At 34.5% G+C, this 27,500-nt stretch overlaps 2 protein-coding genes and 1 long non-coding RNA gene across 6 annotated transcripts; 1 reads left to right on the top strand and 2 right to left on the bottom strand.

Moving 5' to 3' along the window:
• The first annotated feature begins 5,351 nt into the window (after positions 1 to 5,351).
• Positions 5,352 to 13,149, top strand: LOC110903675 (serine/threonine-protein kinase Nek2). Of its 2 annotated transcripts, none has more exons than XM_022149453.2 (15): positions 5,352 to 5,620; positions 6,607 to 6,738; positions 6,916 to 6,982; positions 7,312 to 7,377; positions 7,835 to 7,881; positions 7,980 to 8,025; positions 8,318 to 8,398; positions 8,493 to 8,535; positions 8,611 to 8,660; positions 8,762 to 8,843; positions 8,977 to 9,026; positions 9,334 to 9,407; positions 9,563 to 9,614; positions 10,609 to 11,043; positions 12,280 to 13,149. In XM_022149453.2, exons 2-15 carry the CDS (start codon positions 6,653 to 6,655, stop codon positions 12,907 to 12,909), a joined length of 1,809 nt encoding a protein of 602 aa, XP_022005145.1. In that variant the 5' UTR covers positions 5,352 to 5,620; positions 6,607 to 6,652; the 3' UTR covers positions 12,910 to 13,149. The 2 variants fall into 2 exon arrangements, with proteins under 2 accessions (XP_022005145.1, XP_022005146.1); XM_022149454.2 differs by lacking the exon at positions 5,352 to 5,620 and adding an exon at positions 5,723 to 5,738.
• A 295-nt stretch (positions 13,150 to 13,444) lies between these two features.
• Positions 13,445 to 17,064, bottom strand: LOC110903676 (autophagy-related protein 13b). The gene is made up of 3 exons (XM_022149455.2): positions 15,284 to 17,064; positions 14,983 to 15,167; positions 13,445 to 14,042 (listed from the first exon to the last, which is right to left on the bottom strand). The coding sequence occupies exons 1-3, from the start codon at positions 16,607 to 16,609 to the stop codon at positions 13,718 to 13,720; spliced, it is 1,836 nt and encodes a 611-aa protein (XP_022005147.1). The 5' UTR covers positions 16,610 to 17,064; the 3' UTR covers positions 13,445 to 13,717.
• Positions 17,065 to 24,044: 6,980 nt separating this feature from the next.
• On the bottom strand, positions 24,045 to 26,859 carry LOC110903677. Of its 3 annotated transcripts, none has more exons than XR_002572099.2 (8): positions 26,556 to 26,859; positions 26,308 to 26,436; positions 25,619 to 26,032; positions 25,376 to 25,538; positions 25,126 to 25,183; positions 24,563 to 24,649; positions 24,312 to 24,384; positions 24,045 to 24,232 (listed from the first exon to the last, which is right to left on the bottom strand). It is a non-coding gene; the product is annotated as an uncharacterized LOC110903677 (long non-coding RNA). The 3 variants fall into 3 exon arrangements; XR_004879336.1 differs by having other exon boundaries at positions 26,308 to 26,342; XR_002572100.2 differs by lacking the exon at positions 26,308 to 26,436.
• Positions 26,860 to 27,500: the final 641 nt, after the last annotated feature.

The following is a 27,500-nucleotide window of genomic DNA, read 5'->3' as shown; positions in this document are numbered from 1 at the left end:
TGTTTTCGTTTTCGCAATTTGACGATCTATGTATTCATTTACTTTTGACAAATGTATATTTTCAGGAAATGATGCACTTATGACATTAAAAAAAAGAGTAAGTACTCAAAAAATAGATCTAACAAGATGTTGTCACAACTCACACCCTGCTTTTTAATCACAAACGATGAATTCAATATCAATTATAAGTTGATTGCATTAAAAAAATCACTCTACTATTTATATTTTTGAAAAAAAAACCCAAAAAAAAAAAATAATAATAATAATAACACAAAATCATACACCATCGTTTACATTTTAAAAAAATGACTAACTAAAAAATTTTCATCTTAAAACGAATATCATTTTATAAAAGTCTTACAAAATCCAAATGTTACACATGGTCGCCATCTCTGGTCCCTACTTCCCGCTCACCTCCATCGCCGCCGCTCATACTCCTTGTAAGACCATGCGTAGTGGTAGAAGGTTATAATGCCCCCACCATGGGGCGTTTTGCGCCATGTGGCGTCCTAGTCAGCAAGGGGGCATTATAGCAAAAGTGGTGTAGTGGGTATAATGCCCCATAATGCCCCTTACAATTATTAAAAAAAAAAAAAAAAAAAAAAAAAACCTTTTTAAAAAAGCTGAACTATCCCACATGGTCTCTTCCCATTGGTCAACACTCACATGGTCTCAACCCACATCAAAATCTTGGGCGTTTTAAAGAACACGCTGGAACAAAATTTTTTCAAAAATTTTAGAAAATAACGCCCCCTGTAATGGAGGGGTGGGCGTTTTCGGGCGTTATTTTTGAAAATTTTTTAAAAAAAACGCCCCACTACACATGGTCTAAGTTCCACTGCTGATAAACATGTGAATAAGTTTTTTAACCTGTTCCATCAATTTAAAATGTGTTTCGTTTTTGTCTCTTTTTATGATATGATTTACCAAATATAAAATATGTTCTATATCAATCAAGTTTTAAATAATATGTATGTAATAATTCAGCTCATTTAAGATTGCCCATACTTACACGAGATTACATAGGACCGTAATCTTTTAACATGTCAATATATACTTTTTGTCGTGTCCAGTGGGATATATTTAAATGCAAGAAAATAGTGGTAGGAGCTCAGATTATTGTAATTGTTTTCACAGGCCATCTTATAAAGCTTTTAAGCCTCACGTGAATATATACTTCTCATTAATAAACATAAATTAATAATTAAATATTTTTCACATATTTCGTAGTGATGACATACATATATGCTTTCACCTCCCCAGGTTTAGCTATAACGACTCCATGTCCTTTATTTTTTTAGCATTTACACAACTCTTATTCACTACTAAATTTTATATAATACAATTATTAATAACCACTGTTAAAAGTGCTTGATTTGACTTTTTTCTTTCTTCTTTATCCTTTGTATCTTTGTATATTTTTACTTTTTAAATTTAAATTTTAACACTGACACGTACAACCCCTTAATTTCATAAAGACTTTGTAGTCGAGTTTTACGTGTTTATTTTTATGTACGTGTAGGTATAAAAATTTTCGTTGATTTACTTTTCGATGTAAATTTTTCTGGAAATGAGTCGGATCAAATATAACACGTTTTCGTGTTTATCTTTATGTACATTTTCGGTTGGTCCATGTTCTAACGCCATTTTTTACGAACTGTCGCGGCAACGCGCAGGGCAGTTTACTAGTTATACCGAATTATTACCCTTACTTAGAATAGAACCCAAAATATTCACTAAAAAACAAAAGACTCTATCAAATAAGATAGCCTTATACTGACTCATATATCTTCGTTTAATTGAACATACAATTTGAACATCTAACTAAAATCTCTTTAGCTAGATTTGAACATACAATTTGACTTTAATTGACTTTTAGTTGCTAGTGAAAGATTTGATTGAAAGAAGACTTTTCTTCATTTATCCAACAAACACGTTATGCATAGCTAGCTAGATGTAGACTGGTTTGACTCCTTTCACACAAGTAGAGACATGTGATTGATCATTACACTATACAAAAAAACATGTTTTATTAAATCACAATATTTCATGTGCTTGATCATTATACTACACTAATCATCGTGATATTAGATGTGTTGTCTGGCTGATCAACTTAATTTTGGTAAACATATGTGCGTATCATAAAAAATCCTTAGATCATGTGTAGTGGTTTAGCTCAATAATACCCCCATCATGGGGCATTTTGCGACACGTGGCAGTCCAGTCAACATGAGGCATTATTGGGGGTTATTGCAAAAGTGCCGTATTGGGAATAATGCCCAATAACGCCTCTTCCAATCATTAAACAATTATTTTTTTTATAGAGAGGAGGTTAAAAAAAATGAAACTACCAGTTGGACCACTCCCATTGGCCAGTCAACATCTCATCCTCATGCAATTTGTTTGGTTGAGCGTTGTTAAAAAAACGTTGATTCATTTTTTTTCAAAAAAAACGCCCCTATGTAATGGGTTCCAGGCGTTTTTTGGCGTTATTTTTGAAATTTTTTTAAAAAAACGCCCCACTACGGGGTCTTATAATATGCCATTCAAATACCATTAGATGTGTATAGTTAACAATGCTTGTTTCATTAGTTCATCTTTAATAACATTGAAATCAAGGGTTAATGCGAAGATAATTAATAATACCAACAATTATCAACAATGAAAAAATATTCAAACATGATTAACGAAATACGAATATCTTTTTTCTCACATGTTAAATGTAACTACTACGATGAAGATGATTAATAACATTAACAATCTATCACGAGACATCATTTAACTTTATTGTTTCACACAAACAATCCACATGATAATTAATCAATTAGACTTAAGGAAAACCTAGAAAGTCACCAAATGTATACACAAAAACATTTTATGAATGTAACAGGATATTAAAGAGATTGGATATGTAGAATTGTCGTGATCCATCATGAACTATGTTGATTTGTTAGATAATATTTTTGTTCTCAACGAAAACATATTCCACTATCCCATTGTTTTGGTTTAGAGGATAAATTAAGAAACTGCACCTTGTCAACTCCTTCAAATATCGTGGAACTTTTAAACTATATCATGAAACCTTCATATAGTATATTAGAGACATATGATAACTATCATAAAATATAGTAGAAACATTGTTAGATATTGAAAATATATGGGCCTAGACCCCTACAGGTCCGGGAAAAGCCCAAAGTCAAATCATAACTCAGACAACTGGCTAAAACAAATGATCTTCGGGGCCCACCAGTCACGTCGGATGCACCAGCACTGAGGAGATATAAAGGAAATGTGAAACTGATATGTGACCAATGATATCCCACGAGCCACTGTATCACAGGTTTCCACTGGCAGTTGTCGCAGGAGAGATAAAAAGTATAAGGGACAGGGATATCCAGCCAATCACATCTCGCAAATTCACATTCCTCTCAACCTCCATTATAAAGAGATAGCACCAAAAACACCAAGCACACCTCATACTACTTGTGAATTGGGGCGTTGCTCCCTCTCTTGTGAAAGAAACCATGGTATTGTATACACCCCACTTTTTTAATATGTTTTAACCAATCACATTCAAACATTGTCAACATTGAATAAAGTGCAATTTTACACCCTGAGATTTGGTTCAGATTATAATTTGACACCTTATCTTCCACTTTTTACTAAATGTGTCACAACCCTCGACCCTATCCTGGGCGGGAGCCGTGAGCAGATACAAGTACTACTGGTGTTTATTAAAATTATCGCAGCAGAAATTTCATGAGGACCGGGTGTCAAGAAAAATATCAGAGTTTTCAAAACACTGTAGTTTTTATTTCATAAACCGCGTGATGAAACTCATATTTACATAAAGGATTTTCACAAGGATAAACCCTTGATTATAAAACACGTTTTATTCAGGTTTACATAGCCGCTTATTTAAGATTTGAGTGCCCCATAGCACTTTTCCTTCTCTTCACAGTAAATCACCTGAAACGCGTTTTAAAAAACATTTGATCAGCGAAAAATACTGGTAAGTTCATTTATTTTGTATAAAAGGCATATTCCTTATAAATACAGCATTAAGGGTTTTTACATTTGTTTCTATTTTACAAAATTACTATTGGCTATCCTTTGTCCAATAACAAAGAAACCATTTTAATAGTATTTGTCACTCGGTAGCAATTCCTGTGACTGTGGTCATATCACTCATTGGCTAACTTGTTATCCAATAGTGATACATAATAAGTAAAGTATACAAAACCCCACACAGTAGTTTCCTAGTAAGAATACAAAGACTTAATCACTGTAATATAAGTAACAATTGGAAAACATTTAGAGTTTTGAAAGCATTTGATAATTTGATAAAAGAGAATGACTCACTTTGCAGATTTATGGTTTTCTGTAATCGCCTCCTGGTCTAAGTCTTGGGTTCCTAAACACACACACACACACACTCTTTCTCTCTAAACACCTCTTCTCCATACAACCTCCGTCACAACCAGCCACCTCCACCACCGTCAGTCACCCATCTCCGCCACCCACCATCACTACCATCACAATCACATTACACCACTACAACTACCCACCTTACATGCTAACATCACCCCTTTCAAAAAAATATATAATTATAATACTAATAATAATTAATATATATACATACAATTACACACACAATTAAAAAAATACCCCCTCCCTTTGAACTACCATAACCATCTCCGTTCACCACCACTGTCGCTACCATTCATCACCAGACCTCACCCAAATAATAATTAATATATATACACACCACTTTTCATTAAAACCACTACACATAACCAACAACGTTTAACAAAATAAATTATTATTAGTACACTAATAACTTGAAAAAAAAATATATTAATCCAATTAACTTTTTTATGATTAGTTAAAACTCTGGTATGTGGTGTGGTTCATACCTCATTGTCAACACCTTTTCTAGATCCTATAAGCTGAATATGTTTGTTTTCAAAATAAGACAAAAGAAATACAATATAAAAGTTAATTAATCGAATACAAATCACAACAATTAAACTATATTATTCTTAACAAACAAATAAATTCCCTTACGAAAACTACACAACTCGGGTGCTACTTTCTACACCCCCCTATCTACTTTTTTCACCCCCCTCCTCTCACATACTTACATGTGGGGCCTGCGTGAGACCGACAGTTTTCCTCTCACAAGGGGGGGTATAATCAGGAAGAGGGGGGGTGTGTATAGAATTAGCCATCTCATATTTTATTAATCAGAGACAACCTATAAAATAATATTATCACCATTGTTTTTTTAATACTTTCGAATAGAAAGATCTAAGAAAAGATGATATATTAGTTGTACATAGTGCATGAGAAGCTGTACATTACATAGACGACAGAGAGTAGCAGCAGACACCTGCCTGCCTGCAATGCTCCCTCTTCTTCTCTCTCCATTGAAACAACAACCTCTTGATTGCAAATTGGCAATTGCAATACTCTTTCCGTGCAAAATGTCAGCCTTTCACATTTCACTTTCTCTATCTCCGATGCAAACAATAATATCTTCATCGTCACTGTTCTTCACTGCTCTCTAATTTTGACTTCAATTCAGTCACTGTTAACAGCTTTTTGAAGCTGTTTTGAGGTACGATTTACGATACATTTGAACTTCATTTCTGATTCCTGCTTTTTGCTTTCTGTTTATCGTCTCGCATTTGTTGTTTGAACTTCAATCGAGCTTAATTTTGCTCAGATGTGTTCCGGTATGTGATTTACGATGCATTTGATTGTTTCCTGATTCGTTATTTTGCTTTTAGTCGTTTCTCGAGCAAGTTTATCGTCTCACATTTGTTGTTTGACTTCAATTGAGCATAATTTTGCTCAGATGTATGAAATTATATGATTAACGATGCATTTGAAGTTTTCTGATTCGTGTTTTCTTGCTTTCAGTTGTTATTCGAGCTCACATTTGTTGTTTTGACTTCAATCGAGCTTAATTTTGGTTAGATGTGTGAAGTTATAGGATATTATTTGTGTAATTTGTTTAGCTGTTTGTTTTTCAGTTGATGATCGTCTCATATTTGTTGTTTTAACTTCAATCGAGCTAAATTTTGGTTTGATCAGTTCTGGTGTGAATTTATAGGATATTATTTGTGTAATTGCACTAATTTGCTTTGGATCTCTCTTTGTTAGGTTCAAATGTAGTATCTCATTGTGTGATTTATTCGTTCAGTCGCTGTTCTGCTACGATAATCTGTAAATGTGGATACATTCTGGCTTGTATAAGATATTTGTAAATGGTGGTTGAGAGGCACATTATGGCTCAATTAGAGTATTAACTGATGTTTGTTTAATCTGGAAAAATTCCAGAGGAAGCATGCCTCCATTCTTTTGACTTTTGAGTGTGCAGTTTGTTCACTGTGTTTTTTATAGATAGTGAGTGAAGGGACACCTTTTGTAGGTTAGTACTTAGTAAGTTAGTAGTACTTGATAACTAAATGAGTATGCGGTATATGAAATCTGGAATGTGTTCTCGACTTCTCGTTACTTTTTTCTCTTTGATTAGATTTTGTTTTTGGTCTCTTAAATAGTTTTATGCTTACAAGGTGCTATTTATTTGATTTGTAACAGAAAGAAGAATCTTGTAGCTCCGTAAGTGTAATGCATTGCTAGCTACATGGATCAGTACGAAGTGCTTGAGCAAATTGGAAAGGGGGCATTTGGTGCCGCCCTTCTTGTACGGCATAAACATGAAAGAAAAAAGTAAGGATGAAATGAAATTTCCCAACATTTCTTTTCGTTTTCAATGTCTACATCTATGTATTACTGTACTTGATTCATTAAAGATAATATGCTGCATGTTTATTCAATGATGCTAAGCTGCATTTTCATTGACACATATTGATTGTTTCTCCCATTCCATGTAATTCTGTATATAAGGTATGTGTTGAAAAAGATTCGCCTTGCCCGCCAAACTGATAGAACACGTAGGTCTGCACATCTGGAGGTTGGTATCCTTTACTTTGAGCATCCTACAATCTTTTCTTAAATCTATAGGGCATGCTCCCTAAACTCACCTAAGTTGATTATTTTTCTCTCTACTCCATATTTCTCCTTTTCTTTGAAAACGAGCTTCATCTTCTCTTTGGGTTGGCTGTTCTTTGATTTTAGTTATGTTATTCTCCAACTGTCGGCATTATGTTGTCACCTGAGCATAAGATTTGCTATTCATGTCTAGTTTTGCTTGTGATTACATCTAAACAACATTTATTGATGACTTTATATAAGATTTTACTTTCAGATATTTACCAGCTAATCCACTTTCTCTACCTGTAGATGGAGCTTATCTCTAAAATGCGAAATCCTTTTATCGTGGAGTATAAAGATTCCTGGGTAGAAAAGGTAAGAGAATGAAATTTTGATCTTTATCTATTATTTTCCATTGTCATTATTTCATATTAGTTCAATTTATTCTCATAGTAAGTCATAACATACATATATGCGTTGCAGAAACACTTGAAAAAGGTTAATATATAGTTGAATGAAACAAGCTTTAGCATTATATATGTCTACAATCCAAGTTGGAACATAGATCTCTCTATCATTCACAACTTGTTATTTTTCAAATGAGTAAAATGCCATTTTCTTCCCTGAGGTTTGACCGCTTTTGCGACTTTCGTCCAAAGGTTTGTTTTTTCGCATTTGGATCCGAAAGGTTTAAAATCTTTGTCATTTTCATCCGACTCGTTAACTCCATCCATTTTTCTCCGTAAATGAGGGGCGTTTCCGTCTTTTTAGACATATCTGCTAACAGTTTTATGTCTATCTGTGCTTTAATGTATATATCTTCTTTTGACAGGGATGCTATGTGTGCATTATTATAGGATACTGTGAAAATGGAGACATGTCAGTACTTTGTAACCCATTCTCTAAAATTCTAATGATGTGGCAACTAGAGATATAATGGTCAGTGGCATAATATTTTAAATTTTCTCTTTTTGCAGGGCAGGAGCTATTAAAAAAGCCAACGGCATGCTGTTTTCAGAAGAGGTACTTCTTTTTCTCTTTTAACTGCCTTCATTATCACACTTAAAGCAAAAGGTACAAGTGCATTATGTACAGTTCTCAACGTATTCTTGATTGGTTGATAGTGGTTCTCTCGGTTCTCAAATGTCTTTACTCTTTTAAACTTTGCAAGCTCTGTTACTTATTATACAGTGGAGATTACATGGGGTATCTATAAGAAACAACATTACACAGTTACCATATGCTATAAAAGTATACAGAATAAATAATGGCTAATACTTTTGATAATGTGTTCTAACAACAAACCATCATGCAGAAATTGTGTAAGTGGCTTGTACAACTCTTAATGGCGCTCGATTACTTACACTCAAATCATGTTCTTCACCGGGATGTTAAGGTTAGCTTGGCAGATTAAATTGATTTTTGTTGAATTATCACTAATATTTCGAATTTTTGTGGACCCTCATTTGCTGATCATTATCCTTTCACAGTGTTCAAATATATTCTTGACAAAAGATCAAGATATACGCCTTGGTAAGTATATTTTCTGAACCCCTTCATTTGTTGAAGAAAGGGATGACTCATCATCATCATCAATGCATCTTTCAGGTGATTTTGGACTAGCCAAGATGTTGACTTCAGATGACCTTGCATCATCTGTGAGTGATTTATTTTTTTAAGATTGCCTTAAAATTTGAGTTTCATTCCATATTATCTGTGGATGTATCTCATTGTTTCTTTTTGTTAATATGTCATTCAGGTGGTAGGAACTCCTAGTTATATGTGTCCTGAGCTTCTTGCAGATATACCGTATGGTTCAAAATCCGATATTTGGTCTCTTGGTAAGAAATGAATGGAGTATGAGTCGTATGACGAATGATCTTTGATAGTTTCTTGCATGAGATAAATCGTGCCTTTCCTCACTGTTTTCTTATTATAAACATGTTTTAGTGATCTCCACTTTCTGTATTTTAGGATGCTGTATATATGAAATGACGTCCCATAAAGCTGCGTTTAAAGCTTTTGTAAGTGTTCTTACAGCTGCTTTTCCTGTAAAAGTGAAAATATGTCATATTTCTGTTGAAGGGGTGTAACTGACTGTAACTAACTCTTCTCGAACAATTGCAATGTTACACGAAAAATACTGTAGTTTAGTATTTATATAAAAATATTATTTCTTGGTGATTTTGTGCAATCCAGAAATGCTATTTTTGAAAATAATTTATTTCAATGGTACCTTTTTAAGCTCTTTAAAAACTTAATTTATGTGCCATTTATGGTTCTACCTGAGTCACATAAAGCTTATGATTTCATTATTAACTTCTTAAACAGGACATGCAAGCACTGATAAACAAGATCAATAAGTCGATTGTCGCCCCACTTCCAACCAAGTACAGCGGTGCCTTGTGAGTCATTTTATTTTTTTCTCCTTAAAGAATTCCCAATGATTACTTTGATAACATACGTTTCAAATATACATAGTTTTGATGATACGCCTTTACAATTACTCGTGGCACAAGTTAACTGTGGTATCTAATCATTTTGCTCATGTCTGTTTCAGTCGGGGCCTTGTGAAAAGCATGCTGCGGAAAAATCCGGAACTACGGCCAAGTGTACGTATACTTCTCTTTTATCATATACATTATACTAATCATTCCTTATATAAATCAAATCTTGCATCTTATAGACTGGGTTAGCTATGTTTGTTATAGTCCCTCATTCGTTCTTACTCTCCAATTTAACTATTATCAAACAGTCACATGTTCATTCCTTTTCCATAGTTATAAAGGTGGCAAAATGGGCGGGTTGGGTTATGGGTCAAAACAGGTCGGGTTGGCTTCAGTTGACCCTAAACATTTTCTGTCCAGAATTATTAGTTTTTCAGCAAGTAAATAGTATGTAAAATATGATTACAAATTTCTATTATTCCAGTAATGATCTGTTTTTTAGTATAAGTATTAATAGGCCATAAACTAACACAAACATATATTCGAACACATTTTTTGTTCATGTTCGATCATTAACAAAATGGGCATGTTCGTGTTCGTTTATGTTCGTTCATTTAAAACCTAAACGAACATTTCACGAACGTAAACGAACATAAACAAACAAACTTAAACGAACTTAATCTAACAAACATAAACGAACACAAATGAACATAATTGAACAAAGATAAATGATAAGTTCCATTGGAAAGCTCATTTTTATTACTAGGAAACCCGATTAATAATTAGCTTTATTCATATAAGTAGTTAGAAGACGCCTTTTATGTTTGTATTTATATACATATAACTACTATGTATTTTTTTAAACATAAACGGATGTAACATAAATGAACGAACATAAACGGACGTTCACGGACATAACTGAAAAACAAGACGTGTGTTCATGTTCGTTTATTTAATTAAATATACAAAAAAAAAATTTGTTCATGTCCGTTCATTTATTCGAACAAGTTCATGAACACTTCATGAACGTTCGGTTGGTTTACAGCCTAAGCATTACAAATACACTTTGGAAGACTTTTGACCCGCTCGAACATTTCCTTTATAGCAGGAAATAACCTTTTCTTATTTAAATCATTGAAGTATATGTTTGGTTTGTCAGGCAGGAGAGCTACTCAGGCATCAACACCTCCAGCCATATGTACTTAAAGTCAACCTTAAACTTAATAGCCCCAAACCCAGCAGCAGTTTATCGACACAATGGCCCGAACCTGATTACATGAAGAAAACGAGATTTGCCGAGCCCGTTAATCTCCGTCCAAAATCCCGCGATAGGCGGATGTCATATGGCAACGATAGAACTTTGAATCCAAGCATATCTTTAGGTGACCAAAGTTCACCCTTTTCAACTAAACGGTGTCAAGATTCCCCTCATTATTTGCAAAGAAGAGTGGAAAGGATGTCTATTGGAAGCACATGTGAAGAGTCACCAGTTAGTAAGAATGTTTCTTCCAAACCTTCCAATTCTACCAAGAATCTTAGGTTTACTTCATCAAAGACATCCTCTGCTCCTAACAAACGAACTGGGTTCGCCAAGGTTCGTGAATATCGCATTGTTGATTTCAACGACACTTGTATATTATCATGTTTTTGTTTCATTATAGCTAAATCACCATTACTAGTCACCGGTTAAGTGTTTGTCATCTAGAGTGCTTCCTGTGTAACATACTATTGTAGCTAGGGGTGAGCATATTTGGTTTGGTTATGGGCTAAAACCAAACCTGTAACATATGTGTTGGTTATATCATCATAACCGCTCGGTTTCAGCTATAAACGGTTTGGTTTTCGGTTAATTCAGTTAACCATCGGTTAATGACCGACCAGATTCAAGCAAATTTCAATCAATAAATCTTTATATCTCTAGTCAAATAGCATATTAGCAATCCTTGTAATTTATAAAAGAGAACAAGCGACAACTACTTTGTCATTTATAAAAAAGTATCACAAAATTTTCCAACATATCAACATTATTTATAGAAAACAAAAAATAAAAAGGTTGGTTTGAAGATCGGTTCGGTTTGGTTATTTTTAAACACATAACCATAATTGAACCCTAAAGTCGGTTATCAAAAAATCATAATCGGACCGTCGGTTTGGTTTTTTCAGTTATTCAGTTTTTATGCCCACCCCTCATTGTAGCCATTGAATCACTGTTAAAAAAACCCGACTACACTTGAGATTTGTGCATAGATGATAAATGTCCACTTGAGGTAGCAAAATGGGCGGGTCTGGCTGACGGGTTTTATGGGTCAGGTCAGATTGGGCATTGAGATGTTTAATACCCATGCATAGAGTAAAATGGCATTTTCGTCCCTGAGGTTTGGCCAATTTTGATACTTTCGTCTAAATGTTTGTTTTTTCGCATCTGGATCCAAAAGGTTTGAAATCTTGCCATCTTCATCCAGCTTGTTAACTCCATCCATTTTTCTCCGTTAAGTCAGTGGTATTTTCATACATAAAGTGAAAAAGACCGAATTGTCCTTTAAGTTAACAATAAAGACGGAAATACCCGTGACTTGATGGATAAAAACGGATTGAGTTAACGAGCTGGATGAAAATGACAAGATTTCAAACTTTTTGAATCCAGATACGAAAAAACAAACTATTGGACGAACTCGCAAAACTGGCCAAACCCCAGGGACGAAAATGGCATTTTACTCCATATACATATTTGTTGTTTCTTACGAAATCATACTCTATTACATGTAGAACTTAATTTTCTTACATTTTGGAACTTTTCAAGATTTAGTCTAAACTATGAAAATGCTTACAGGTACATGACTCGGTTAAACAATCAGGCCCGACAAGCAGAAGGGCGTCCCTACCGCTTCTAAAGAAACCAATCATCGATGATTCCCTATGTCGAAAAAGTACCGGTTTCCTCGACTGCATTAACTCCATGGACGTATCAGTCAACGCCCCACGAATCGACAAAATGGTTGAATTCCCTCCAAATAATGACCTCCTCGTTCCCACACGTAGAACCTCATTACCCTCTGCACAAGGTTCATCATCCCCGCAATGTGACCATTCAATTATGAAAGATAAATGCATGGTTCAAACAGCTGATAAAACATCAGGCAAGCAGAACTCAAACTCCCCAACCGAATGGCATGGTTCGGGCAGTGACTGCTCGGACCAAAACGCGACCGCGGGTGCCTCTAGTCGAACCTCGTCGGACCTACGGCGGCGGCGGTTTGACACGTCATCACAAAAACAACGAGCCGAAGCGTTAGAAGGGCTTCTTGAGTTTAGTGCAAGGTTGTTGCAAGAGGAAAGGTTTGAAGAGCTTGGAGTGTTGTTGAAACCTTTTGGGCCAGGGAAGGTTTCTCCTAGAGAAACTGCAATTTGGTTGACTAAAAGCTTGAAGGAAAATACATTGAAGCAAGAGGAGCAATTTTAATGATGAAATTATATGCTTAAGTTATTAAATGCTTATTTTTATTAATATGCTACTATGCATGGACATATTCTAGTTGTAGAAACGGTTATGGTATGGGTATGGGTACGGGTATGGATATAGATACGGTTACGATAGATAAGGGTTTTAGGAATTATTTCTCGAATCTCTTGTAATGGATACCGGCATGTAGCTTAATGACCTTAGTTTAGATCCGTCTTGATTTACGACGTATTTTCCTAATCTTGTTATTTGTCATTCTTCGGATTTAATCATTTGGTAGGAAACGGTTCTAGTCTCGCATCGAGTCAAAACCTTGTTTAAACCAGGTGTATATTCTTTGGTTTTTATAAATTGTATATTATAACCAGAAGAGGTTTGTGATAGGATTTATTTAACTGCAATGTGACTGAATTGTCCCAGGCTTATAACTGATGGTTAACCAAATTAACTGAATCGTTTTTAATCAAAATACTTAACCCATATAATGACTGCAAAATAAGTTATAAATTAATTAAACAACTAAAATATCAAAACAAGCATCAAAGTAATGTATCAAACTTATATTCCCTTTTTGAGTTCTTGGACCATAACCAGAAGCAGAAAAACCAAAATCACCAGATGCTGCACCAGTCAACAAGCCAAGCTTTTGTAGTTGGAAAGTACCATATACACCAACATTTCGAATATGTACAAGAACACCACCGACAAAACAAAACGAAACGAATATAATCATATGACCGACTTATATAATATAAAAACCGGCCGGCTTAACCAAACAAGACCTCCAAAATTGCCATGCATATCACTCTTAAGGCTTGCCTGATTGCTTTAGCAACATTTGTTTCACATCCAGATACCCTTTGAGCTCCTCCATTGCATCAGATGTGGTCTTGATCCCAGAAACCCTAGAAAAAGATGACACGTTTGAAGAAGCATGAGGCGGGTGATCTTGAATCTGATTGGATGATTTTTCAGGCCTTGAGGTTTTAGACACGTATTGGGATCGATTCAAATCTTGTTGAAGAGGTGGCGCTTTTTTCAGCATCTGAACAAGAGCACCAACTGCAGCATCCTGTGATTTTACACGTTCATGTTGCATGCCTAGGTTTCCTGATCGATCAGATGAACCAGGTCTGGAAGATAATAGGGTGTCAAAATAACTAAAAACGGTATATAAATCATCAAAAAAGGGTGAGATACATGTCTCAAAAATAATAAAATTCAAAAATTAATTAAATAAAAGGTCAAATATGTTAAGCAAGTCAAAAGTCAACCAAAGTGTATTTTTAGTGCACAAAACCTCCTAAATCATTTTATTAAGAAAAAAATAAGATTACGAATTTACTATGGGATGCTATATTTCTGGTAAGCATAACACACTAATTGTTTGTAAGAAAATCAGAAAGTACTGCCAAACACAATGCACATGATAATGCGGTTGGTATTTCTTAGCATGTTAAAAGATGTCAAATGTGCAAGCATGCAAGGTCACAACAATATAACATATGCATGGTATATTGGTATCTGCACATCATTATCCATATGTCTTAACTATATTCTGATGCAGGACAAGGCATATCAAGTGGCAGAAAATGTGATCATTCAAATTATTATTACAACTGTTATCCGTTATTTTGGTTAAAATTAGATAATTGTTGGTGTTTATCTTCAGTGTTTATTTCAATTATATATGATAGCAAAATAGTGCTTTATTGCTGGATAAGTATCTAACTTGCGATCAGGATTAGTTATGTGTCTTATTTCCATGCTGTAGAAGACAATGATCAATGTGCTTTTATACAATTCTTTTCAAAATTGGCAGATGAATTTTCAATTACGCATTGAATAATTTTCAATGAGCAAGCCCTTTTAACAAAAAAAAATGTGCACAAGATGGGACGTCTAACATAAATAAAAAAATATCTATATGTGTATCAATATCACCTTCTAATCCTCTGTTTTCCCTTATGTTTAATGTAATTTATGTTAGTGATCAATAATATAACAAGTTAACACATCAACATAACATGTTAACACATACAAGAAACAGAATCTAATGTTATGTTTACATACCTGCTACCAGGATCAAGAGTGTCATCATCATCCACCACAAAGGGACCTGAAAACTCAGAGTCATCATAACTATCTTCAAACGACAATCTACTAAAGCTTCTAGAAGAAGATTTATGTGGAGAGCTATTCGATGAAATCTTCACACCAGATGGCCTCGCAGTGTCTTCTCCCCTTAAAGATAACAACTATAACAACCAAAATAACTGAATAAGCCCCATTGATGCAAAATCACATTCTGTAAGTTATAACTACATACGAAGCTCCTACATATATGATCTACATAATTCACTTATAAAAGTACCTTTCCAGCAGTTGTAGGAATACTTAAGCTTCTTTCGACTAAAGAAAGACTTGGTCTAGTAGCTTGAAGCGGAGGAGAAAAGGGCAAAACCGTCTTATTTGAATATAAAGGTGCATCACCAAGCCTAGAAGTAGGTATGTAAACAGGAGCACTATCAGACCGTAAAAGAACTTTCAGCATATTACTTCCAACAGGTGGTGACGGTGATGGGGATGGTGAGAAGTTAGGAGAAGGAAAATACTCATCATAACCGGTATCTTTAGTATGAACTTGAGCCGGTTCTAATGAAGAATATCTTGAACTAATAGGTGGCCTATGGCTGCCAAATTTAGAGTGTAAAGTTCGTGATTCTGAATATGTCGGTGAAGGTGATGGCAACGCTGACGGTGGTGATGCCATACGCGTATCGTAACTCCAGCTATGCCGCCTTCCAAATGGTGAAGATGGAGAATACTGTGGCAATGAAGCTGACGGTAGTCTTTTTAATGGATCTGCCAACGGGCTACCCACGTAATCTGTTATAAACTGTGGGGACATGGGGGTAGAGGATTCGGAAGTTGTATCAGATATTGAAGGAAGATATGATAACGAAATGCAAAGTTTACCACACGAAGTATCCACCGGAGTGAACGTAAACTGCTGCATTTCAGCTTCGTCTCTACGAACGAGTGGCTCAACAGATGAAGATACCCTGTGAACTAGACTAAACGATCGAATCTGCCCAGAAGAGTTGATCTCACGGAAAATCTTGTAAGCAGGTAAAAGCCGAACAGTTACATATAATGATCTCAAAAGCAAAATTGATTTCTTGTATAATGCATGTGAAGTAATCGTGCTTGATCTTTTATTCGCCGAAGATCCTTCTTTGCAGCCCTTTTTGCTCTCATACCGCATAATCCATCTCTCAATAACCTTCTCACTGTGTCCATCACACCAAAACTCATCAGAATCCGATTTCCACACAACCGGAAACCGATCTTTCGACAACAAGTTCTGTTCAAACGCCAGTTTCGGCGAACTACTCGCGTAATCCCAATTAACAGGCCTCTGAACCAAAACCACATCCACCACCATCGGCTCAAGGTTACTCTGCCGCCAGAAATCAATGTTCTCAAGCGCCGCAGGACAGTCCCGAAGCGCCAAATTGAACCACTTATCCCTAGGTCTCATACTAGCCGCCGAAGCCGACGATAACTCACCACTATAATTACGCGACGACACAAACGGACACCGAGATTCAAGTATTATATGCAAACTTTTGGCAAAGAATTCAGTGATTATCTGTTCCATCTTTGCAGGTTCCGAGTGAGGATTAACCGCCATCATTGAAAACTTCCTAATTTCTTCTAATTTCTTACTTCTATCAAACCCTAATTCAATCTATCAACTGTTTATACTCGATTAACAAACAGCAGTAGCAAAATTTCAACCAAACTGATACCAAATGAATCAACGTCAGTAGTAATTATACGATCAAACCTTCAACATGTACATAAAGTTGGTAAAATTGAAAAAAGCCTAGATAAAAACCCTAGAGCTTCGAAATTAGGGTTTAAGAGTGAAATTGTGAAAGATGTTATGAATAAAAAGCGGTTAATAGAGTGTAGAGATGAAGTATATACAGTTGAAATCGTCAGTTATTATGGCGTCTGCAGGATCCAGTGATTCATCTGGAGAAGAAGACTCCATTGAAGATTGAATTTGAGGGGTTTGTGAAGGGCCCACGTTTTGTGTGTAAATATCGAATAGGAAGTTATGTATATATAATGTTTTATCTCTATATCTAATTCATGTGTTAAATTTCCAAATTATTCGGTCACTTTGGTCATGTTAATATTATGGATGTGTTCATGTTAGAGGGTTGTAAAATTTGAATCCAATTTTGAATTCGGTTTGCGCCTAAGAGCGGATGTGTAGTTTTTTTTTACTGACGAGGTATGTTGTTTAGCTTTTATTTCTTTATTTTAATCTTGGTTTTAATGATGAAAGAATAATTTTAGTTGATCAAGACTCGAGATGATGATCTAGTTGTTTGAGTTTGAAATTTGATATGTTTGTTTGGTTATGTTATGATTGTTAAAAGTATGAAGATGAAGAGAAAACCGGTTGTGGGTATGGAGTTTTACTAGTATTTGATTGTGATGGTATGTAGATAAGTAAAGATACTTCGGTAATCTTACTATATAATAAAAGAAACCATTTGTAGGACACTTGTTATCATATTAGGCCATGTCTTATAAATAATTATTATTTTTGTTTAATTTCTTCTAATTAATTATAGATAACCCTCCTATTATATATAATTTAGTTTAACATCTTATGGATAATTATTAGAGGTTTACGATTAATTATAGATAACTCTCTTATTATATATTATTTAGTTTAATATCTTATGGATAATTATTAGAGGTTTAGGATTAATTATAGATAACCCTCCTATTATATATTATTTAGTTTAATAACTCTGATGTTTGGGCATGTTTGTCATTTTTATTCAAAACAATTTTTTTGTAAAATATAGAATACTACAAAATAAATAAAAATTAATATTAAATCTTATCCTACTTTAAATGTCGAATAGAATATTTTTATCTTTCTAATAAAATATTATCCTTAAATTTAAATTGTTAATTTAAGATATTTTTAAATAACCAAATTAATTATCACCAAAACCAAACTACGTATTAATATATTATTTATTTTTATTATTAAAAATTATTATATCGATTTTATTACATAATTTTTAAACAAGTTGTTTTTAACCAAATTGTATATAACTTTCAATATTAGTTTATATAAAAAATTAGATTTATCACGGTTTTTTTTAAATAAATTTATATTTTATCACTCAAATGATTGCTTATTTGCTTCTTGAATAACATGTTTGACCACTGTATCTTCTTTTCAATAATCATCTCCGCAATCACCATATCTATTGCGTACCGAGTATATCAATTAGTTTTTTAAATATAAGTTTCTTGTTATTTCGTATATAAAATCATATTTATTCAAGTCGTGTAATACACGAAGAATTTTAAAGATATACCTTTTTTTAATTATTTGGTAAACAATATTACATTTATTCAACCAGTGTAATACACGTGGTTTTAAAGATATAACTTTTTTTATTATTTGGTATATAAAATTACATTTATTCAGCCCGTACAATATGATTCTTATATATATATATATATAACTTTTTTATTATTTAATATATAAAACTATATTTATTCAACCCGTGCAATAAAGGAGGTTTTTAAAGATATATATTGTTTTATTATTTAATATATAAAATTCATTTATTCAACCCGTGTAATATACGGGGTTATAACCTAGTAACACATATGGTAGAAATCTCTGGGATAGGAAAAATAAATGTGTTTGAAGTGGCATTAATTTTCAAGATGTATGGAGGGTCATATTTGATGAACATATTCATATACATGTAAAGTAAGAAAACAATTATTTGTGTAAAGTAAAATGTGAGTAACAATTGTCGTTAAAAAATAGTTATTGTTTAGTTGCACATTGAATAAGTAAGAATGTGAAATTAGATTATTGGTGTAAAGTAAAGTATGAGTAACAATTACCGTTAAAAAAAATAGTTATTGTTTAGTTACATATTGAATAAGTAAAAATGTGAAATGAGATAGGTTGTCAACATTAAAAGGGCTGAATGAGAAAAATATATATTCACTCATAATTATATACAAATTCCCTTAGCATATACATATATGATCAAGAAAAGGTAGAACTCCAATGCATATTGATATGTTAGGCAATAACATTCGTGCTTATGTCACTTTTGTTTAAATTTGTAGGTAGAAGCCCAACGTAGATTATTATGTTAGTTTTGAATAGGGATGAAGATTGGTTAGATATAGGGCATGGCTAATTCCATATCATACCCGGTTATAAAATCTTGTTCTGTACTTAACCTATAATTTGTTGGGTATTTTCCTGACGGATATTGGGCATACCAACAGATATCAGGTATACCTGTTAGTAACCATCACTAGTGCTCTAGTGGTGGCCACGGGTATTTAAGTTCCACTTATGGTGGTCCCGGTTGAGTTTTCCTCTTCAGGTCTCAAGTTCGAGTCTGGGTGATAGGGGTTTAAATTGGGGATCTATTGTGCAAGAGAGCTCTCTAGCGCGGACTCGGTTAAGACAACGTATACTAGACCTCCCGACATTCGCGAATAATTCACACCTTTAAAAAAAAGGTATACCCGTTAGTGTTTTAAAAGTGTCCCTGATTCATTTTCCTTTCATAAGGTTAAATCAGACAATTCATTCAATCAGCTGAGGGCAAATTAGTCTATTCATTCAATAATCAGATCGTGAGAAGTTCGTTACACCACTATCCCGGTAATTATGATTCGTATCAGTTTCAAATTTTCATAATTCTCAAAACAATACACTGCAGTTTCGTTTTTGTGCGTTAGGGTTTGAATCGATTGTTGTTTTCAATGGATCCACAGAGCAGTACCGGACGGGATACAGATGTTGAGTTTGAAGATGCTCGATCAATCGGTGATCACGTTCAATTGTCTGCTTATCGGAGAGTTACGATTGATGAAGTTATAAATCCTACTTCTGCAAATGCAAATGCAAATACAAGTGGTGTAAATGATTGTTCCAATGGTAAGTTTGTTAATTCAGATGTTTAAATTGTTCAATGTCAGATGTTTTTGTGTAACCGTTTAATGATTTTTGTATGATTATAACTGATTGGAAGGTATTCGATGTTATTAGAGGATAATTGATATGAAAGCAAAGTGTTTAAGTTCGCATGTTATGAGTCTAATGATTCGCATGTGAAGTTAAACCTAAGTGCTGATTTCGCATGTTATGATATCATAAATCGCATGTGTAAAACATATTTATCAAAATGTCAATTTCGCATGTTATGAGTCCAACAATTCGCACGTTCATATGACGAAAGTTTGGAGTTTCAATATATCGCATGTTATGAGTACGATAAATCGCATGTGTTGTCTCTTTTTTTATTTAATTATGTTGATGAAAGGCTTTATATTCCTGAGGTTGAAGCATCAGCTACACCTGTGGTTGGAATGCAATTTAGTTCTATCGAACAAGTATACGTGTTTTACCAAACATATGCTAAGTTAGCTGGTTTTTCTACCCGCAAAGGTGGTGAAGTACATAGTGGTGGTATAATCAAAACTAAGTATTTTGTTTGCTCTAAAGAGGGACATAAGCCATTGTTTATTGACGATGCTTATTCGAAGTCAAAAAAGCCATACAAAACAAGGAACAGAGGGACCATTAGAACTGGGTGCAAAGCTCAACTTATGATTTGTTCGGTTGATGGTAGATCATACACAGTCAAGAAATTTGTTGATGGTCATAATCATAAGTTTGTACGTCCACAAGATATTCATATGCTACCAGCTTACAGGCAATTGTCAGAAGTCCAAGAGGAAATGATATGGGAACTAGATACTCTAAACCTTGGCCCTGTCAAAGCTTTTCATATAATGAGGAAACGATACAGTGATTTTGAGAATGTTAGCGCCACGGTCGATGATTGCAAAAACTTTAGAACTCGAATTAATAGCTATATAGGAGAATATGACGCTGACATGGTGATCAATAGGCTGACAGACAAAAAAGAATATTTAGTTGACTTTTCTTTTGAATATTTTGTTGATGAGGACAAACGGTTAACTGGTTTGTTCTAGGCCGATGGGTTATGCAAGCGTAACTTTATGGAGTTCGGGGACATGATATTGTTTGATGCTACTTTCAAAACAAACAAGTAAGTGTTACATTAATGTTTTTTTAATATTTTCGCATGTTATATCATTTTCTAAACTGGGAATATCGCATGTTAATAAACATGAAAGTTAGGTGTTGAATATATCGTATGTTATACTGTATATTTCGCATGTTATATTGTCTATTTCGTATGTTATACTGTCTATTTCGCACATTTACTAAATCATGAATTATATTAAATTTCAGGTATAAGATGGTGTTTGTACCATTCACTGCGATTGACAACCACTGTCGAAATGTAACCCTTGGACCTAGGTTGTTGGCATCGGAGAGCATTGACTCTTATAAATGGTTTCTCAATTCATTTGTATATTTGAATGACAGCCAAAGGTTGTAGTGACAGACCAAGACCCTACGATGAAATAGGCTATCAAGGGTGTTTTTAATACTAGCAGACACAGATTGTGCATGTGGCACATAATGAAAAAAGTGGCAGATAAGGTAGACTATGCTATATTGTGTGTCATTAGCATTTTTTATTTTACACTATAGATCCATTACATGTTGATAAGAAAACCATTTATCGGTATAGGTTGGACACGAGTTGTGTAACAATGAAGAGTTTAAAAGGAAGATGTGCGATATTGTTGGACTGATTCCATTGAGCCAGAAGTATTTGAGAGACAGTGGAAGTTGGTAATGATCGAGTTCGGTCTTACACAAAATAAATGGATTGATGATATGTTTGTGATGAGATCCATGTGGATTCCGGCTTTTTACCGGCACGAGCCAATGTCTGGACTTATGAGAACAACTTCAAGATCCGAGAGTGAAAACCATTTTTTTGCCAGGTGGCTAATTCACAACTCACTCTTGTAGAGTTTATGAATCATTTTGACGGTTAAATGGATGTCCAAAGGTTCAATCATAGAAAGAATGATCATATTTCAAGATATACTGAGCCTGATGATTGGAGCAAAACTATTTTGGAAGCAGATGCTGCTAAGATATACACCAGGTCTATATTCTTCGATCAGCAGACAGAGATATACGGAACTATTAACGAATGTATGCCGATGGACACCAAAATCGAGGGTGACCAGTTAAGGATACCGTTGAAAGACTTCAAAGCTCATGGAGAAGGGTTTTTAGAGGTAATACATAGTATATTTTTCAACATGCGATTTTTTACAAACCCATGCGAATTTAATACATAATATATTTTACAACATGCGATTCTGACGAACACATGCAAATTTAATACATAATATAAAACCCGCATCCCGACTAACAACGCCCCCGAGGAGTTTGACACCCGACACCGGCCTTCCAATCCCACTAAAAAAGCAAACCCTTTTGCACCTTAACTCCGTTGCACGATGGCCAAAAAACTTCTGTTTTCTTGACGTTAAGTTGAAGCCCCAAACAAGGCCCCTTAGTCCTGATGATTTCTAAAGCTTTAGCCATCTCTATAGCATCTCCTATAATCGTACCATCATCCAAGTACCAAGCATGGAAGAGTAACTTGCATCTATCTCGTATCTGATGAATGAGGGGATGGAAAACTAAGGCAAAGAGAAGAGGCCCCAATGGGTCTCCTTGCTGAGCCCCGGTGGTGGACCAAATATGATCTCCTCCGACATATAATCTACTCGGTTGTCCATATAGAAAATCCACCCATAAGGAAATGGATGGGCATCGGGTCCGAACTTCTGACAAAAGGGCGGTTCTATCCACCACGTTGAAAGCATTAGAGAAATCAACAGTAGTCATGGCCAACGACCCATCCGAGTGGAACACGTTTAAGAACAAGGTGTTGAAAATGATGATAGTTGTTGGTTAAGAGTAATGATTACTTATCTTGGCTATGTATCTATTTTTGTGGGTGATTTTTTTCCTTTTAACATCAAAGGACCTGAAGAATACAACGTGTGTAAGATGTGAAATTAATCTTTGTTTTACATGTTTTTTATATTTAATTAAAAAATAAATAATAAACAGCTGTAATTAATTAAATAGTATATAATAGATGTATCCATTAGCATTTATTAAGTTTATTTTAATTAGTTTTTTTAATCAAAGGGGCGGAATTTCATTAAAAGGATTTAAGCCAAGGGCTCAAACATTACAATATAGAAACAACTAGTTTAAGATCCCGCGAGTTTCGTGGCTGGCTTAACACAAACATATAATATCTACTGGCATTGAGATGAACTTAACTTAACTTGAACATGTTGAACCGAAAAAGCGGCAATAATGGAAACTTCAATTCATTGAATCTTTCTACAAATTCAATGTCCGAGAACTATTGCATTAACCATCTCTCAACAAATGCAAATACTGGCCGACAGTAAAAATGTTTAAAACGGAAAGAATTGTGTTGGTCATTGTTTATTTATTTACGGATAAAATAAATTGACTTTTAAGGTCAAGTAGAAGACAAAGGAAAAAGACTACTGTACTTTCAAAAGAAACAATTTGACTTTTAAGGTCAAACCAGAAGATAGAAAATTCACTATTTGATGGACCATGTAGTCTGTTAGAAAGTTCATAATGACTACACCAAATCTAAATATAGATACAGATATGTGAGATAATCTTGGTTTACAATAAAACCAATATGAATTTCACTATTTTATTTTACACATGAATAAGATAAAATCTACAAAAACTCAAAATTATTATCACCCCCACAACATTGTGCTGGGTTAGCTTAATCTTTATTTGAGCGGTATGTGCTTCTTGAACCAATTAGATTACAGGTTCAGTACCATATGCATCCGTCACAAATGTTGGAAAAAGCTCCGTTGGAAACCATTTACAACACATTTACTACGCAATTTTCAACGGACTTCTGACGAAAATATGGCGTCGTAAATTTGTGACGCATTTCCTGACAGATTGTTAGTTTTTCTTGTAACGCGTTTGTGACTAAAAATTAAAAAAAATCTAGAAATCAGGATTTTTTCTGCTAAAGAAAATTAAACAAAACATGCAGAATTAAACATAATGCAAGTTCTAGTATGACCGAAATTAATTGAACCAAACCCATTTACAACTTGATCCGTAAACCAACAAATAACCCATCACTCACCATTCCATAGATAAAACGGAACCTAAAATGAACAAAACAACAACCTGCACTATGACCAAAACGCCCCTTGTAATCACTGTGCAGCCAAGTAATTCAAGTTTATCAAAGACCTGCAGTTTGACTAATAAAAGTCAAACAACTGAGACCACTGATAAATATATAAAAATAATAATAAACTATAATTCTTACTCAATGATTATATGAAAATCGTTCTTTGTCTTTAAGGATCAAGATATTTGACTATATATTTGAGGTTCAAATTCTGCATCATAAGTGTAGAAATATCATTATTCTGGGGAAATATCATAAGTTATCATAAACTTATCATAAACCACTGATCCAATATTTATACAACATGCTAATTAACCGATAGATATCTTATGATAAACCATTAGATATTTAAACTATAACTATAACTATAATAAAAATAATAACTTTACCTGCTGCAGACCATATTCCTGCTTCCACTTCAGCTATTACCTTACCAGTAATTAGCTTAACATTAGTCTATTCTCATGTGCAACCTCCTAAATAAGATAATATATTAATTTCCGGAAACAAATATTAACTGATAAAAAACGAACATATGAGGATGGTTTTTGTTAGTCAAAACTAAATGACCCTACTATTAATTGGAAAACCACACACATTGATGCTGGCTGCAATAGTTGACTCATATCCTACTTATGAAAAGTCAATTTCAAATGTGAAGGTCATAGATACAATTAATGGGAAAATTACCATCTCTAATTTATGTGGTTTTATGCTTAAAAAAACTACAGTTTGGGTGATTTTCAGCCTATTTATGTTTCCCTTCTTATCAATTTATTACAACTTATCAGGTAGAGTAGTACATCCCATTATAGTATACACATAAATAAGACTTTAACGTAATTTATCACCGATCAATTTTCGTCACGTATATAACTGACACCGAAATAATTAAGATGGTCAAACCATAAATACTTCATATAATAAAAAAACAAACATGAGAATAAGTTACCTTCTATGGTAGATGTCCATGATTTTTTGACTACTCCAGTAGACCCGTTAACTGCCACCTAAGTCAACAATGAATTTTGAATTAGATCCAACCCGACCACCCAGACAACACTGGTCAATGGGGGCGGGAAAATATACTCGACCAAATTGCTTATGTATCCAGTTCTCGGTCCAACCGGTCTGGTCCTAAAAACAATGTATATGCAAAATAATCATCTAAAATATTCTATAAAGGATCTAGAAAATCTTACCACCAACTTTGTTTGTACTCGTTCTTCGATATGTATTGACATACTTTTTAACATCATTTTCTTTAGAAATGAGAAGTTTTCAGATTTTTGATGTAGACCTCTCATTCTTCCATACCCACAAAAACATGACGTTTCTGTAGCTAAATGTGCTCACGGGTCCGACCTGAATTAAAACCCAAACTGTTTAAGACTAAACCCAATTGAAATTTAAAAACTTAATTGAAAGTAGAATATTGTACTTACATAAAGTTTCTAAGGGTGAGAGGGGCACTCCTCTCTTAAGGGAGTCCACTCTCTTACACACACCCAATCATCACGTGCCACGTCAACTCCCCTCTTAAGTCCCCATTTTGCACTCAAACGTTGGCATCACTCCACTCACATAATTATTTTTTTATTAAAAAAGAAGAAAAAAATATGATTGGTGGAAAAAGGGTGGACCCATATTAACAACCAATCACCCCCTCTCTCTCTCCTCTCTCTCAAGCGGTGACCACTTACCGCTCCAAACACAAACCGTGCGGTAAACCTTTGTTGGTGGCGGTGTACCCGCACGATGAAAGGAGTCCCCGCATGGGGTCACCGAAGGTGCCCTGCTTACCCTAAGTTGTTCATCAAAGGCCTCCATTCTTGTTTGGCTCCTTTCATGTTCAGCTCCTAAAAATTGGAAACCAATAAATCCCAACATTTAACTTGACTTTTAAGGTTAGCATATGAACTTTTCAATTCCAAAGTTATTTAACATTTTTTTTACAAATTCAAACATATCACCAAAATTCCACACACAGCCAATTCTACTTGTAACGACTCGGACAATCTTAATCCTAAATCCTAATCACAATCACTTTTCCAAACATCAAAACTTATTCTAATGATTCCCTTAAAAAAGAACTTCAAATGAATAAAGCAAAAGACCTAAAAAGAAGTAATACCTGATGACCCAATTTGCGATAAGCGGCTTTAATATCTTTAATGGTGGCAGATTTAGGAACACCAAGAGTAGAATAATAATCAGCAGCCGCAAACACCACGAACCCATTATAGCGTTTGCCATACAACTTCTTTTTAAATTGCGAAGACGATGAAATGGAGATACAATAATATAATACGTATACAAACCCTATAAACTATTTAACATAAGAATTGAGGTTCAAAAGTGGTATTGAAACAGAGGACTAACCAGATCTTTGAAGATGATGAAGGCGATGACGAAGAAGAGAATGAAGAGGATCTCAAACTCAGCGAATCGAACGAACCGAAACACCGAGTCAATAGCCCGAGTTGGTACCGATTCGTCGTCTCTTCTTCTAGCGGTACCTGATCGCTTCGCCATATCTGCAATCTCGATTCATAATTGGATATTTTGGTGATCGATCGCTTATCAATTAGGGTTTTTGAGTGTCAAGGAGGATGAAATAAAAATGGGAAATAAGAGAGAGAGTGAGATGGCTGAAGAAACTTACGTGAGAAGGATAATAGAGGAAAATGTTTGGCGCCTAAGAGGGAATTCTCTGGCTTAAGAGAATGTCCACATCAATAAAATGATTGGCTAAAAATAAGTCATGTGGCTAAGATATATTCTTTTAGTATAGTAGATAGATAGTAAGACAGAAAAGAAGAAACATATTACAGTGGGAAATCCAAAAACTTAAAACCCCTCCATTTCTCCCGGCTTATATCAGAACATCCAACCCGAGACTTCACCCAAAGAAAAGAGCTTGCCTTTATGTCACCTATCACCTTCGGCACTTGGAGGTTTAAGATTGAAGATTAAATCGTTTCTTGTTCTCCAAATATTTCAACATACTGCAGCCAAAATCACGTGTACCGCCCTTTTTAAAGCTTTGTGGATTTTGTAGGATGAGACATACTCTAGCAGTTGTATGATACCTAAAATGAAGCAAGGCATAGGTATGTTAATCCATTGGAAAATGAGCGTCCATATCTGCTGAGCAAAGTCACAAATGACTAAGAGATGATATACCGATTCCAAAGTACCGCTACAAAGAGCGCACTCAAATGAGGGAAGCGGTGTTCTTCTTGCAAGTAGTGCCTCTCTGGTTGGGATACGGTCTAATACAGCTCGCCAAAGAAAGCAATTCACTTTTTTGGGATCCAATAAAGC

Source organism: Helianthus annuus, chromosome 14 (assembly GCF_002127325.2).
Source record: "Helianthus annuus cultivar XRQ/B chromosome 14, HanXRQr2.0-SUNRISE, whole genome shotgun sequence".
Taxonomy (NCBI): Eukaryota; Viridiplantae; Streptophyta; class Magnoliopsida; order Asterales; family Asteraceae; genus Helianthus; species Helianthus annuus.
The sequence above is the reverse complement of the archived record's forward strand: the minus strand, read 5'-3'. Positions and strand labels throughout refer to the sequence as shown.

Coding starts and splice junctions, on each gene's coding strand:
- LOC110903675 (XM_022149453.2), top strand. CDS start 6,653: ATGGATCAGTACGAAGTGCTTGAGCAAATTGGAAAGGGGGCATTTGGT. Junction 6,983..7,311: donor GTAGGTCTGCACATCTGGAG/GTTGGTATCCTT, acceptor CTCTACCTGTAG/ATGGAGCTTATCTCTAAAAT. Junction 9,615..10,608: donor ATCCGGAACTACGGCCAAGT/GTACGTATACTT, acceptor TTGGTTTGTCAG/GCAGGAGAGCTACTCAGGCA.
- LOC110903676 (XM_022149455.2), bottom strand. CDS start 16,609: ATGATGGCGGTTAATCCTCACTCGGAACCTGCAAAGATGGAACAGATA. Junction 15,168..15,283: donor TTCCTACAACTGCTGGAAAG/GTACTTTTATAA, acceptor TGGTTGTTATAG/TTGTTATCTTTAAGGGGAGA. Junction 14,043..14,982: donor ACTCTTGATCCTGGTAGCAG/GTATGTAAACAT, acceptor ATTATCTTCCAG/ACCTGGTTCATCTGATCGAT.